The sequence below is a fragment of the Salvelinus alpinus genome, chromosome 20, assembly GCF_045679555.1.
Source record: "Salvelinus alpinus chromosome 20, SLU_Salpinus.1, whole genome shotgun sequence".
NCBI classification, from domain to species: domain Eukaryota; kingdom Metazoa; phylum Chordata; class Actinopteri; order Salmoniformes; family Salmonidae; genus Salvelinus; species Salvelinus alpinus.
Genome location: NC_092105.1, coordinates 16209684 through 16224752, shown reverse-complemented (window position 1 = coordinate 16224752; position 15069 = coordinate 16209684). Strand labels below are relative to the sequence as shown.

Sequence of the window (15069 nt, the reverse complement as noted above, 5' to 3'; positions counted from 1 at the left end):
TCGCGGAAGAGCCGCGTTTAAAAGGTAATTTCCGATTGTGCCGACAACATCATGAAAATTCTGCGCACGCATCGATGAAGCCGTGCTTTGTGATGATTCTGAACGGTCAACTAGCTAGCGACAACGACACGAAGCTGCCATGGGCGGAATCGTACCTGGTTCGTTTTGGCTAGTTTTATGCCATGTGTTGTTTTTAGGTGTTTTGACTGATTTCATGTCAATGCTAATATGGCTAAAAATTCGCTAGCTAGCTAACCAACAACTGTAACGCTGTAATTGCGACAAGTACTCATTGTGAAAATGTATTTTTTTCAATATAGTTTACATGTTGTCATTAATCTAAGCCAAGTTGAGGCATAGTTGAGCACACGTCGGGAACATTGCCTTTAAATTTCAATTGAGATATAACACGGATCTTCTGCGATACATCTGTGGACCACATGAAATCACATCATTCCTAAAAAGTGCAACAACAAAACACTGTGCAGGGGGGTGAATTTGAACCATGCCAGAGTTCCCGGAGAACATTGGGTTGGCTGAGTTATTGGATGCAGTATTTTCAGCCTGTGTTGAAAGATGTTACAGATTATTTCAGACATAAGGTATTGTTACTTTTCAGTAATGTATGCACTATACTGTATCTCAGCTGTACAGGAATATTATAATTGCCTATTTTTATTATGCTTATTAAAAATCATTTGTAGATATATTTACTGACATACGGAGTGTGAGACGGCTGGGTCAGGTTGATATGACGAGTGTCAGGTTCCAGTTATGATTCCATTCCAACAATCAGTCATTTATTGACATAACTATGACATGACAATGACATGACTACGACCACGACATGACTATGACATAACTATGACAATGACATGACATGACACAGACTCCAAAGTCTGTTCAAGAACGTTGAAGAACGTTTTGGGGAAAGGATTCCTTCCGTACAAACCGTCACTCAACGCAGCAAACGTTTAATCCAACTGAAAACACCCCAGGTGAGTAAATTTTTTAAATAAAACTAATCTTGTTGATGTCCTTTCTTAAAGGTATACCTGTTTTCACAATAGCCTAATAAAGGCAGGCAATCTGAAACTATGCTAAAATAGTGCACTTGACTTCCAGTAGTTTCCAAATGAACCGACATATGCAGCGTTGACCTTTAATCCAATGTCCTGGAACACGGTAACTTTGCCTTTGAAAGCTGCTTGTCTACAAACATGATTGAATCCCAATCAAAGTACGAGCGTGGATTGCATTGTGTTTGGACAGGAAGCCCAATTTGTATATTTTTTCACTAATTGTTCTTTTGACCAATCACATCAGATCTTTTTCAGAGCTTATCTGATTGGCCTAAACACCAGGCTTACAGTGGTGGGAAAAGTACCCAATTGTCATACTTGAGTAAAAGTAAAGATTACTTAATAGAAAATGACAAGTGAAAGTCACCCAGTAAAATACTTGAGTAAAAGTAAAGATTACTTGAGTACTTGAGTAAAAGTTTAAAGGTATTTGATTTTATATATACTTAAGTTTCAAAAGTAAATGGAATTGCTAAAATGTACTTAAGTATCAAAAGTATAAACCAGTTCTAATTCCTTATTAAGCAAAGCAAACAGCACCATTTATGTTTTTGGAGAGATAGCCAGGGGCACACTCCAACACTCAGGCATAATTTACAAACAAAGCGTTTGTGTTTAGTGAGTCCGTCAGATCAGAGACAGTAGGGATGACCAGGGATGTTCTCTTGATAAGTATGTGAATTAGACAATTTTCCTGTCCTGCTAAGCATTCAAAATGTAACGAGTACTTTTAGGTATCAGGGAAAATGGAGTAAAAAGTACATTTTCTTTAGGAATGTAGTAAAGTAAAAGTTGGCAAAAATATCAATAGTAAAGATACCGCAAAAACGACTTAAGTACTTTAGACCATAGCTTACAGCATGATGTAATAGTGAGGGTGGAGGGCATAATATGCCGGTTGCCATGCAGAAGGTTCATGGTTCAAATCCAAGTGTGGTGTTTATTACCTCAGAATAAGGGAAACTCTAATCTGCCACAGACAAGTTTGATTCTTCATTTATTACTGAATTAATAAAAAGTGTGCAAACATGTAACAGTGCAGTTAAAAGAAAAGTGGATGAGCAATTAGACACATGCAAGTTGTTCCTACCGATATGATTTAGGAATAACTCTGAACCCTAATCATGTAGATTATAAGAAGTTCTAAGTACAGAAGACGTTAAACATTTCAGTCCGGGATATAAAAATGAATGCTTTGAGGTACTACGCAATGCAACGATTTCACATACAAATATACACTGAGTATACTAAACATTTGGAACACCTTAATATTGAGTTGCATCCCCCCATTGCTCTCAGAACAGCCTCAATTCATCAGGGCATGGACTCTACAAGGTGTCGAAGGAGTTTCACAGGGATGTTGGCCCATGTTGACTCCATAGTAGTGTAAAGCTGGCTGTCCTTTTGGTGGTTGACCATTCTTGATACACACGGGAAACTGTTGAGTGTGAAAAACCCAGCAGTGCTGCAGTTCTTGACACAAACCAGTATGATTGGCACCTACTACCATACCCGTTTAAAGGGACTTAAATCGTTTGTCATGTCCATTCACCCTCTGAATGGCACACATACACAATCCATGTCACAAGGCTAAAACATCCTTCTTTAACTGGTCTCCTCCCCTTCATCTACACTGATTGAAGTGGATTTAACAAGTGACATCAATAAGGGATTATAGATTTCACCTGGTCAGTCTATGTCATGGAAAGAGAAGGTGTTCTTAATGTTTAGTATACTTGCTATCAACACAATAGCAACACTTTTTGGGACCTATTTATATAAAAATATATATTGTTTAAAGTTAAAACATCCTTTTGTTACTGGCAAGCAAAACGGCAGTCTCTTGTTTCATAATTGGTTCTCGGTCTCGGAGGTTGAACATACAGTATAAACAACAACAGTACTTTTTTGGGGGGGGATTATAATATTGACAAGGTAAGAAAGTGGAACTACGTGAAAACTATTGTGAAATCAAATTCTCAATATGGCTGCATAATGCACTCCATAAAATCTTGTGATGCCAATGAACTGAATGGGGGAAGGTGGATTATGGGGGTTGTAGTTGATCTGGCAGGGCTGCCTATCTCTTCAGGGCTGACCTGGCATCCCTTATGGCTGCCGTAGCTCTCTGTAACTCCATTTGCTTCTTCTTAAACTCTGAACAAAGGGGGAGAATACATTAGATTTAGATTTCACAAGCTTTAAAAAAATAAGAAGCCTTAACATTCACACAATGCTATGAAAACTCCTGTACACCAGTAATTAAACCACCAATTCTCACCTCTCTCCTGCTCTGAGAGCATCTGTGATAATTTTCCAGAAGCCTCCATCACTCTCAGAGAGAGATCATAATCTGAGAGCGAGAAACAAAGTCACTGATTCTGATAATATGCTCCCAACATGGATTCATTGGTTTTATTTTATACAACCCAACCGTGCCACTCACCCTCCTGACTGGCCTTATCCGACAGGATCCTATTGGAGATGCTGACCATGTCAGAGAAGAAGGTGGTGAAGATGGACTGTGTACAGCCTGCTTCGTTACACCTTCCCCAGAACACTCTGCTGGCTGCAGAGTCAGAGCCAGAAGCAATAGGTGAACCCAGGCCTCCGGGCCCAGCCGGAGGACGATTGGAGACAGAGTGTGGAGAGGACACAGGGGTGAAACAGCAATCAGGGGGGACGGGTGGACTGGTACGAGTAGGTGTGTTGGTGACATTGAGTGGACCAGAGTGGACGGATGATATGGGACCAAGTGTGAGAGAGCTGCCATGTCGACCAGAGAGGACAGGTGAACCAGGACTAGCCGCAGAACACGGCTGAGAACTGCACACTGAGAGGAGAGAGGACAAAAAATGTCTGCATTATCAAAGATTTTCCAAGACTAAACTGATAAGTAGGGATAGTAAGGAGTGTAGGAGGTGAGTAGTTACCTGAGATGTTTGTATCCTGAGAGGGTTCTTCAGACGCCACACACAGCATCACAGGCAGCAACAGACTCTGAGACTCAGCATCCAATATAGAGATACAGTAATGATCAAACCAATAGTTTAGGACCAGGATAGAGACACAGTAATGATCAAACCAATGGTTTAGGACCAGGATAGAGACACAGTAATGATCAAACCAATAGTTTAGGACCAGGATAGAGACACAGTAATGATCAAACCAATAGTTTAGGACCAGGATAGAGACACAGTAATGATCAAACCAATCGTTTAGGACCAGGATAGAGACACGATAATGATCAAACCAATAGTTTAGGACCAGGATAGAGACACAGTAATGATCAAACCAATGGTTTAGGACCAGGATAGAGACACAGTAATGATCAAACCAATGGTTTAGGACCAGGATAGAGACACAGTAATGATCAAACCAATAGTTTAGGACCAGGATAGAGACACAGTAATGATCAAACCAATGGTTTAGGACCAGGATAGAGACACAGTAATGATCAAACCAATAGTTTAGGACCAGGATAGAGACACAGTAATGATCAAACCAATGGTTTAGGACCAGGATAGAGACACGGTAATGATCAAACCAATAGTTTAGGACCAGGATAGAGACACAGTAATGATCAAACCAATCGTTTAGGACCAGGATAGAGACACGGTAATGATCAAACCAATAGTTTAGGACCAGGATAGAGACACAGTAATGATCAAACCAATGGTTTAGGACCAGGATAGAGACACAGTAATGATCAAACCAATAGTTTAGGACCAGGATAGAGACACAGTAATGATCAAACCAATGGTTTAGGACCAGGATAGAGACACGGTAATGATCAAACCAATAGTTTAGGACCAGGATAGAGACACAGTAATGATCAAACCAATCGTTTAGGACCAGGATAGAGACACGATAATGATCAAACCAATAGTTTAGGACCAGGATAGAGACACAGTAATGATCAAACCAATAGTTTAGGACCAGGATAGAGACACGGTAATGATCAAACCGATAGTTTAGGACCAGGATAGAGACACAGTAATGATCAAACCAATAGTTTAGGACCAGGATAGAGACACAGTAATGATCAAACCAATAGTTTAGGACCAGGATAGAGACACGGTAATGATCAAACCAATAGTTTAGGACCAGGATAGAGACACAGTAATGATCAAACCAATAGTTTAGGACCAGGATAGAGACACGGTAATGATCAAACCGATAGTTTAGGACCAGGATAGAGACACAGTAATGATCAAACCAATGGTTTAGGACCAGGATAGAGACACAGTAATGATCAAACCAATAGTTTAGGACCAGGATAGAGACACAGTAATGATCAAACCAATAGTTTAGGACCAGGATAGAGACACAGTAATGATCAAACCAATAGTTTAGGACCAGGATAGTGACACAGTAATGATCAAACCGATAGTTTAGGAACAGGATAGAGACACGGTAATGATCAAACCAATAGTTTAGGACCAGGATAGAGACACAGTAATGATCAAACCAATAGTTTAGGACCAGGATAGAGACACAGTAATGCCACAGGAAGTGTTGGACAAGAATAGTCAGAGTTGTGTAACTCACTGAGTCTATGACTGTATGGTCCCCATCGCTATCGTCTCTGTTTTCAGGTTCTGGCTGACATCCTGAGGAAAACCACAGTGGTTTTGTTATTATCAGGTTTGATATTAAACCTCCTGGCAATATGCTGTGTGTGTACCCTGACATGTTTTACCTGTGGTGAGAGCCTCAGCATGATTTCTGGGATGTAGAGAGAAATATTATTTTTCTAACGTCACTGTACAATACAGAGGCAGGCAACTGTTATCTCCCTCCCTCCCTTTCTAGAATATTTGGCCTACACAGGAACCACCTCAACACTGAAAAGATTACATGTCTCATGATTGGGTTTTCATACCCATCAGACTAAACATGCACTGCCACCATTGAAAGTAGTTTTATTGATACCAGACTGGAGCACCATCATCATTACCTGTGTTCAGAGAACACACCGTCTTCTAGATCAGACTCCAAAGGGGCTAACTCCATGTCAATTCCATTCACATCTCCGTCTGTTACAGAACATACACAAATACTAATTAATGCAATGTAACACTCGTCTTTGTAAAAACTATATTGAACAAAAATATAAATGCAACATGTAAAGTGTTTCTTGAGATAAAAGATCCCACAAATGTTCCATATGCACAAAAAGCTTATTTCTCTCATATTTCTTGCACAAATGTGTTTACATCCCTGTTAGTGAGCATTTCTCTTTTGCCAAGATAATCCATCCAGCCGACAGGTGTGGTATATCAAGAAGCTGATTAAACAGCATGATCATTACACAGGTGCAGCTTGTGCTGGGGACAATAAAAGGCCACTAAAATTTGCAGTTTTGTCACACAACACAATGCTACAGATGTCTCTGTAGCAAGTGTATCTGTAGCACTGTAGCAAGTTTTGAGGGAGTGTGCAATTGGCACGCTGACTGCAGGAATGTCCACAAGAGCTGTTGCCAGAGAATTTAATGTTAATTCTCTGCCATAAGCCCCCTCCAACGTCATTTTAGAGAATTTGGCAGTACATCCAACCGGCCTCACAATCACAGACCACGTGTAACCACACCAGCCCAGGACCTCCACATCTGGCTTCATCACCTGTGGGATCGTCTGAGACCAGCCACTGGGACAGCTGATGAAACTGAGGAGTATTTCTGTCTGTAATAAAGCCCTTTTGTGGGGGAAAACCCATTCTGATTGGCTGGGCCTGGCTCCCCAGTGGGTGGGCCTATGCTCTCCCTGGCCCACCCATGGCTGCACATCTGCCCAGTCATGTGAAATCCATAGATTAGGGCCTAATGAACTTATTTCAATTGACTGATTTCCTTATATGAACTGTAACTCAGTAAAATGTTTGAAATTGTTGCGTTTACATTTTTGTTCAGTATAAATATAAATCGACAATAATCAAGATAATGAAAAGGGATCCTACTGGAACAATAAAGTAACCTGAGTTTGAGAAATCGTCCTGAATACTCTTGCTTCCCTTTCTGGACTTTTTTGATGATTTCACTTCCGGTCTGTGACAGAAAAAGTAACAACTTACGCAGTGTTCAGAAAAATAGTGCCCAGAGAATTAAAGAGACATATTTACATATTTAACTTTTTGACAGCAAAGAATGTTAATAAAGCTACATGCACTCAAAAAGCGAAACAGAACAGGGCAGGTCAGCATCAAAGAAACAGATCACCCAACTTCAACATACAGAATTCCATACTCACGTGCTAGAGCAGCTCAACCGTCTCTGTTTCAACAGCAAAAGCAAAGAGATTACGGTTCACTATATTATCATATATGATTACATGAGCATGTTCCATGACTTTCTTAACTGCAGACATACATCCATTCTCAACAGCTAAATACACACCTTGGGTGTTTGTTTCTGCCGTCGTTTAGTAGACATGTTGGAGTCACTATGGGAAGATGAGGGTCCTGCCACTGCATCAAGTCCTTTACAATTGAAACATACATTTCTACATGATAAATCTGATCTTTAAACTACAGGGAAACACAACCAAAGGAGAAGTCAAGTCTATGTTGATGTGAGTCATTGGAGACAAATGACTTACCTTTCAGCTCTTTCTGCAATGACTGTGGTTCATCCTTTTCACAATTTAACCTGAGTGACAGAGACAGACATGCCAGGCTCTCACAACTACATAATAAAGCACTGTACTGACATCAATGATATAAATCAAGGAGCAAAGATGAATGGGATGGAAGGATGAAAGAAGGAAGAGATGACACACAGAAAGCTACCATTGCTGCAATGATATCACACATTTTCCTACCTTAGGGACACAGACCTTCAAAAAGAATCACTATGAGACATAATAGTCACCCCAACCCGAACCCCCTAGCTCATGGACTAGGTCAGCATCAAAGAAACAGATCACCCAACTTCAACATACAGAATTCCATACTCACGTGCTAGAGCAGCTCAACCGTCTCTGTTTCAACAGCAAAAGCAAAGAGATTACGGTTCACTATATTATCATATATGATTACATGAGCATGTTCCATGACTTTCTTAACTGCAGACATACATCCATTCTCAACAGCTAAATACACACCTTGGGTGTTTGTTTCTGCCGTCGTTTAGTAGACATGTTGGAGTCACTATGGGACGATGAGGGTCCTGCCACTGCATCAAGTCCTTTACAATTGAAACATACATTTCTACATGATAAATCTGATCTTTAAACTACAGGGAAACACAACCAAAGGAGAAGTCAAGTCTATGTTGATGTGAGTATTTGGAGACAAATGACTTACCTTTCAGCTCTTTCTGCAACGACTGTGGTTTATGCTTTTCACAATACAACCTAGGTGACAGAGACAGACATGCCAGGCTCTCACAACTACATAATAAAGCACTGTACTGACATTAATGATAGAAATCAAGGAGCAAAGATGTTGTTTTGGAATGAAAAACACCTCCTCATACTCACTTGTCAATGCCACTATCCATGTGTTCTAGACTGAGGCTTTCCTCTTTCCTCTCACAGACCAGACAAAACAACTGGAAATGGGAACGGAAATTGATTCATTTATTTGTATTTGCTTCTTAGAATTTAGCTGGATGATGTAGTTCAATGATGGCCAGCGACAGGGATAGTGACCAGGTAATCAGTCATATATAGGCCTAGCTATTAACTATCCATTCCACAATTGTCCTGTATGTGTGTTATTACAGTTCAGTCAGTGGAATACAGACCTTGGGTGACGTTTCTCCATTGTTGTTCATCGCTGTGTCTGAATCACCGTTGAAAGACAAAGCTCTACTCACTGTTTCATTGGTTGCTGTGTTGAGACAGAAACATCCCTCATCAACATGTCAAAGAAACACCTCAATAACTTACTGGACCTACCAGCTGGACCTGCCAGCTGGACCGGCAGAGGCTGCGTGTTTGTGTACAAAGCCAGGAAGATTTGCCCTGATTGACTAATAGGTATTTAAATCAACTAAACACATCCAGATGGATATTGGGATGAACAAATCAATTGATGACTACTATATTAACAGGTCCTCAGGTAGCCCCTAGGCATGAACCAGCCACCTCACCTGCTATCTCCAGATTATGCTTCTGACAGTACAACCTGTAAAACACAGAGACAGTCATAGAGACCCATTTAATAACATGCTCATGACCTTTATCTACTTCCCCAGAGTCAGATGAACTCATGGATGCCATTTGTATCCAGTATGAAGGACGTTAGAGGTAGTTTTGTGAGCCAATGCTAACTATCGTTAGCGCAATGACTGAAAGTTATTGGTAGCGCATTGCGCTAACCCTAGTATGCAACTTCCACCTGCACGCAGAGAGATAAAAATGGCATCCACAAGTTCATCTGACTGGGGAAGTAGATAATTATTGTTTGTTTGTTTTTGCCTTTTTCATTTGGACACTTGAAAACAAGATGGTGCATCTCAAAAGAATTCATCCTGCAAAATTTCAACTAAATAAATAAAGGGCTTCATTGCCAAAATCCTGAAGTATCCCTTTAAATTGGTCAGTGAGAACCACCTCTCATTTGCAATGAAGTTGAAAAATATATTTCACAGTTGTTTAGAAAGAAAAGACGTTGTGCATTGCACTTACGTAAACTTCTCTTCTCTATGGTCATCGAAGTTTTGGGCCCCATCTCGCACAGCGCAGGGGTAGTGGTAGGACTTCTTACAGCGTTTCACCTCACATCCCACCGTGGCACCCTTCCTCTTACATCTGTAACAAATCTGGGTAGGACAAAAAGTACAGTAAGCAACAGTTTGTTTTGTAATGGCTACATTAGATAACTAAACATAATACATAACTAGAGGATCTGACGAAAACAGACTTAATTCCTTCAAACAACCTTCAAACAACCAAGGGAAACAATAAAATAACCTCACCAGTCTGTTTCCCCTTTTCAACTCGATAAGGACGTCTTCCACAGAGAAACCAAACAGGTCGTCAAACTCTGGCGAATTCTGGCAAATAATCCCTGAGGAATACAGCTGCAATTCAGACAACACATGGAAGAGCAGAGAGTTAAAGAGGCAATCTGGGATTCAAACAACAATCTGGGATTATCATAGATGGTCAGTCCTTGCATCTATGAGTTTGAGTGGTTACATAACACGTATCTCCCCCCAAAAATACAAATACAAATAAAAGACATAATAGGTCTAAATGTTAGGTAAACAATCAAATTCACAGATGGGAGGACTGACCATCCCATCCATGAGATCAACATTAGTTTTAACCATGTTTTGAAGCCATTCAGTGTGTGTTTACAATTACATTGTTTACAAACAAACAATGGAAAAAAGTTATTTTGGGGGTTCTGATTGGGTATGATAGTTGTACTAAACTCATAAGGCATGTAAGGCCGCGGGAAGATGTTTTGGGGTGGGGGATTTTCTCCCCGCTCTGCTGATGAGTATTTTTTCCCCTAATGCAGGGTTTCCAAACTCGGTCCTAGTTGGTTATTTGAATCAGCTGTGTGGTGCTAGGGCAAATAACTAAACGTGCACCCAGTGGGGGCCCCAGGACCGAGTTTGGGAAACTCTGGTCTAACCAAAACGACCTAGAAAAGCACTGTAATCGCTCAGCACAATTTTTTATTTATTTAACCTTTATTTAACTAGGCAAGACAGTTAAGAACAAATTCTTATTTACAATGACAGCCTACCCCAGCCAAACCATCCCCTAACCCGGGCGATGCTGGGCCAATTGTGCACTGCCCTATGGGACTCCCGATCATGGCCAGTTGTGATACTGCCAGGGATTAAACCAGGGTTTGTAGCACTGAGATGCAGTGCCTTAGACCGCTATGCCTCTGGGGAGCAGTTGGGGGACACCCAGGACCGAGTTTGGGGAAACCCTGGGGTAGACATAAATAGAATAGGAAATTACTATGAAATAATACAATGTTTCAGTTTTGTATATTACTTTTTTTATTACTTTATTTTGAATTCCTTAAAGTCATCTCATCTCTGCTCAGACAGTAGCAGCCAAACAGCTCTCCGTAGCCGATGTGAGCAAGAACTTTAGCCAGGTCAACATTCGCAAGACCGCAGGGCCAGACGGATTACCAGGACGTGTACTTAGAGCATGCGCGGACCAACTGTCAACTCCCTGACCGAGTCTGTAATACCTACATGTTTCAAGAAGACCACCATAGTCCCTGTGCCCAAGAACACTAAGGTAACCTGCCTAAATGACTACCGCCCCGTCACACTTCCATCTGTAGCCATGAAGTGCTTTGAAAGGCTGGTCATGGCTCACATCAACACCATTATCCCAGAAACCCTAGACCCACTCCAATTCGCATAGCGCCCCAACATATCTACAGATGACGCAATCTCAATTGTACTCCACACTGCCCTTTCCCACCTGGACAAAAGGAACACTTGTGTGTGAATGCTGTTCATTGACTACAGCTCAGCGTTCAACACCATAGTGCCGACAAAGCTCATCACTAAGCTAAGGACCCTGGGACTGAACACCTTCCTCTGTCACTGGATCGTGGACTTCCTGATGAGCCGCCCCCAGGTGGTAAGGATAGGTAACAACACATCTGCCACGCTGATCCTCAACACGGGGGCCCCTCAGGGGTGCTCGCTTAGTCCCCTCCTGCACTCCCTGTTACCCACGACTGCGTGGCCAAGCACGACTCAAACACCATCATTAAGTTTGCTGACGACACAACGGTGGTAGGCCTGATCACCGACGAGACAGCCTATAGGCTGGAAGTGTGGTGCCAGGACAACAACCTCTCCCTCAACGTGAGCAAGACAAAAGAGCTGATCGTCAACAACAGGAAAAGGAGGGCCAAACAGGCCCCCATTAACATCAACAGGGCTGTAGTGGAGCAGGTCGAGAGCTTCAAGTTCCTTGGTGTCCACATCACCAACAAACTATCATGGTCAAAACACACCAAGACAGTCGTGAAGAGGGCATGACAATGTCTATTACCCCTCAGGAGACTGAAAACATTTGGCATGGGTCCCCAGATCCTCAAAAAGTTCTACAGCTACACCATTGAGGGCATCCTGACCGGTTGCATCACTGCCTGGTATGTAAACTGTTCAGCATCCGACCATAGGGCGCTACAGAGGGTAGTGCGTACGGCCCAGTACATCACTGGGGCCAAGCTTCCTGCCATCCAGCGCCTCTATGCTAGTCGGTGTCAGAGGAAAGCCCAAATAAATGTTAAAAAGACTCCAGCCACCCAAGCGAAACTGTTCTCTCTGCTATTGCATGGCAAGCGGTACTGGAGCGCCAAGTCTAGGTCCAAAAGGCTCCTTCTACCCCCAAGCCATAAGACTGCTGAACAAATAATCAAATAGGCACCTGGACTATTTACATTGACACTCCCCCCATTTGTTTTCACACTGCTGCTACTCGCTGTTTATTATCCATGCATAGTCACTTTACCCCTACCTACATATACAAATAACCTTGACTATCCTGTACCCCAGCACATTGACTCGGTACTGTTAACCCCTAAGGTTATATATAGCCTCGTTATTGTTTTACTTAAGTTTATTTTCTTAAATCTATTTTCTTGAAACTACATTGTTGATTGAGGGCTTTTAAGTAAGCATTTCATGGTAAGGTCTACCTACACATGTTGTATTTGGCACATTTGACAAATCAAATTTGATTTGACCTTTCTCTGTACTCCCCGTACTGTCCTGTCTTTAGTCACCCTATTTAGCTAGGCTAGCTGCAGAGTTGTCTGACTATATCGTTTGACTAGTTCTTCAAAGATGACGAGGAATACTGTACTTTCAAACTGTCTACCCCTCTATCTCGTCGTTGTTGTGTACATTCCTCTCTCATGCGATCTACGAGCATCCGACCTAATGTAGGAGGGATTTATGACTTTGTGGCTGTTGAACTAATTACGAAACGGAAAAAAACAGGCCCAATGGATTATGGTCATTGTAGTTAATTATTACGTTTGCGCTGAACTAGGTTGAATATTTGCTTAATGAAAACTCCCTTTCGCCCAGCGTCCCACATCGTTCTTGAGATGATTTCTCTCATGAATGATTTGATTTCTCTAGAGAAAAAGCGCGTTGGGATCACAAAAAAAATAAAACGAACTAAATAGAATCGACGTCCGTTATTTAATAACAAAAAAATATTTCGGTTAATCGTTCAGTATTACCCCCAAATAACTGGCCCACATCTCCAACCTAGGCCAGAGAAGACCTTTGCCTAGTGCTAACTGCATTGAGAATTTAAATGGGAAAGTAAACCACAAAGCCATGTGTAACAGTGTAACTTTATGGCGTCCCCTCGCCCCGACTCGGGCGCGAACCAGGGACCCTCTGCACACATTAACAACTGACACCCACGAAGCATCGTTACCCATCGCTCCACAAAAGCCGCGGCCCTTGCAGAGCAAGGGGAAACACTACTTCTAGGTTTCCGAGCAAGTGACGTAACTGATTGAAACGCTATTAGCGCGTACCCGCTAACTAGCTAGCCATTTCACATCCGTTACACATGCAGCCTATCTAATCTGTAAAGGTGTCCTTCTTTAGTGGTCTCCTATCGTAACCAAGCCCAAATAGTGCCCCACCAAAAACAGTACAGTATGAAGATGGGCTAAAACTGCTCCTCCAATAGAAATCCCTCGATCACACTTGTAGGCATTGTCATGGCGACGTTGTCTAGCAAAGGAATAACGGTCATGTGCACGCTGTCAAATCAAAGGCACTCCTTCGATATGAAGTTGTTTTTTTACAAAAATGTAAATGTGTCACTTTCACGAGATTGGAGCAACAATATGTTCAACTAAGACACTGGCTCGAATCTATGTTGTGCTTTAGAATTGAGAAGTGTGCGCTCTGAATTTACGAATGGACATTCTGACAATGCTCTGAATTTACGAACGTCCAGAGCGCGCACTTCCTAAACCGGTATATTCCGCAAACGTTCCCGGAACTCTCGCGATGTTGCACCTCTGGGTTTAGAAACCCTGTGGCCCCACTGTCAACTGGGTTTACCACAGCTTGTTAGCTCAGTGTTTCCCAAACTCGGTCGTAACACTACACAGCTGATTCAAATGACCAAATCTTGATGATTACTTTAATCAGCTGTGTAGTGCATAGGGAATACACCAAAACGATCCCTTGGGGGACCTCGAGTGCTGGCGCAATAACGCAAACGTGCACCGAGTTTGGAAAACCATGTTAACTCGTTTTAGTTCTCTTTACTAGCCTATCAGTACCAAAATCTTCAACCAAAGCTAAATTACCCGCGTAGTTTCAATAACAGGTCGCAGCAATAGAGCTTTTAATCTTACCAAGCAGTTCTGGTGAGCGGTGACAGAACCTTTCGTTGATAGCGGTCCAGTTGTCCGATTTTCCTCGGACGTTTGACAAAGTACGCATTGGACTTTCTTACCATGTTGATCGGTACCCATCCTGTAGGTGTTCGTGTATTATCTTTCGCAACAACTTCCCAAAATCAGAAAATTGTTCGCGCCAACCTCCGTTGTCAGTCCGCCACTTCGAAATTCCGTGTTGGCTGGGCATCCGGTTTCGCTTCTTCAGAAATGTTGTCGAGACAAATCTCGGTGTGGTTTTAGTTTCATTCTACTTGGGGGTGCAAGAGGGCATTGTGCACTGCCAACCACAGTAAACGGCAGGGATCGTCAACTATACTTAACAAAAATACAAACGCAACAATGTCTAAGATTTTACTAAATTAATGAGGAAATCAGTCTATTGAAATAAATTAGGCCCTAATCTATGGATTTCACATGACTGGGAATACAGATATGCATCTGTTGGTCAAAGACGCCCTAAAAGAAAAGGATCTCGTCTTGGTCTTTCTGTGCATTCAAATTGCCATCGATAAAATGCAATGGTGTACCATCACCCCACCACCATGGGGCACTCTGTTCACAACATTGACATTAGCAAACCGCTGGCCCACATGACCACACACGTGGG

General features: G+C 42.0%; 1 protein-coding gene across 5 annotated transcripts; it reads right to left on the bottom strand.

Moving 5' to 3' along the window:
* Window positions 1-2062: 2062 nt before the first annotated feature.
* LOC139546369 (serine-rich adhesin for platelets-like) lies at window positions 2063-14724 on the bottom strand. 5 transcript variants are annotated; one of them, XM_071354693.1, is made up of 20 exons: window positions 14418-14724; window positions 10006-10110; window positions 9716-9849; window positions 9178-9212; window positions 8830-8915; window positions 8564-8634; window positions 8388-8437; window positions 8186-8268; window positions 8040-8062; window positions 7682-7731; window positions 7480-7562; window positions 7334-7356; window positions 7061-7131; window positions 6043-6121; window positions 5785-5810; window positions 5634-5695; window positions 4016-4088; window positions 3529-3915; window positions 3364-3435; window positions 2063-3239 (listed from the first exon to the last, which is right to left on the bottom strand). In XM_071354693.1, the coding sequence occupies exons 1-20, from the start codon at window positions 14535-14537 to the stop codon at window positions 3163-3165; spliced, it is 1710 nt and encodes a 569-aa protein (XP_071210794.1). In that variant the 5' UTR covers window positions 14538-14724; the 3' UTR covers window positions 2063-3162. The 5 variants fall into 5 exon arrangements, with proteins under 5 accessions (XP_071210794.1, XP_071210795.1, XP_071210793.1 ...); XM_071354694.1 differs by having other exon boundaries at window positions 4016-4082; XM_071354692.1 differs by having other exon boundaries at window positions 4016-4097; window positions 14418-14721.
* Between the last annotated feature and the right edge of the window lie 345 nt (window positions 14725-15069).

Bases quoted from the DNA above. Each gene is read 5' to 3' on its own strand.
- LOC139546369 (XM_071354692.1), bottom strand. From the start codon at position 14,537: ATGGGTACCGATCAACATGGTAAGAAAGTCCAATGCGTACTTTGTCAA. The intron at 8,916-9,177 runs GTGAGGTGGCTG...GTCTCAACACAG, and splicing joins GCATAATCTGGAGATAGCAG to CAACCAATGAAACAGTGAGT. The intron at 3,240-3,363 runs GTGAGAATTGGT...CCCTTTGTTCAG, and splicing joins GCTCTCAGAGCAGGAGAGAG to AGTTTAAGAAGAAGCAAATG.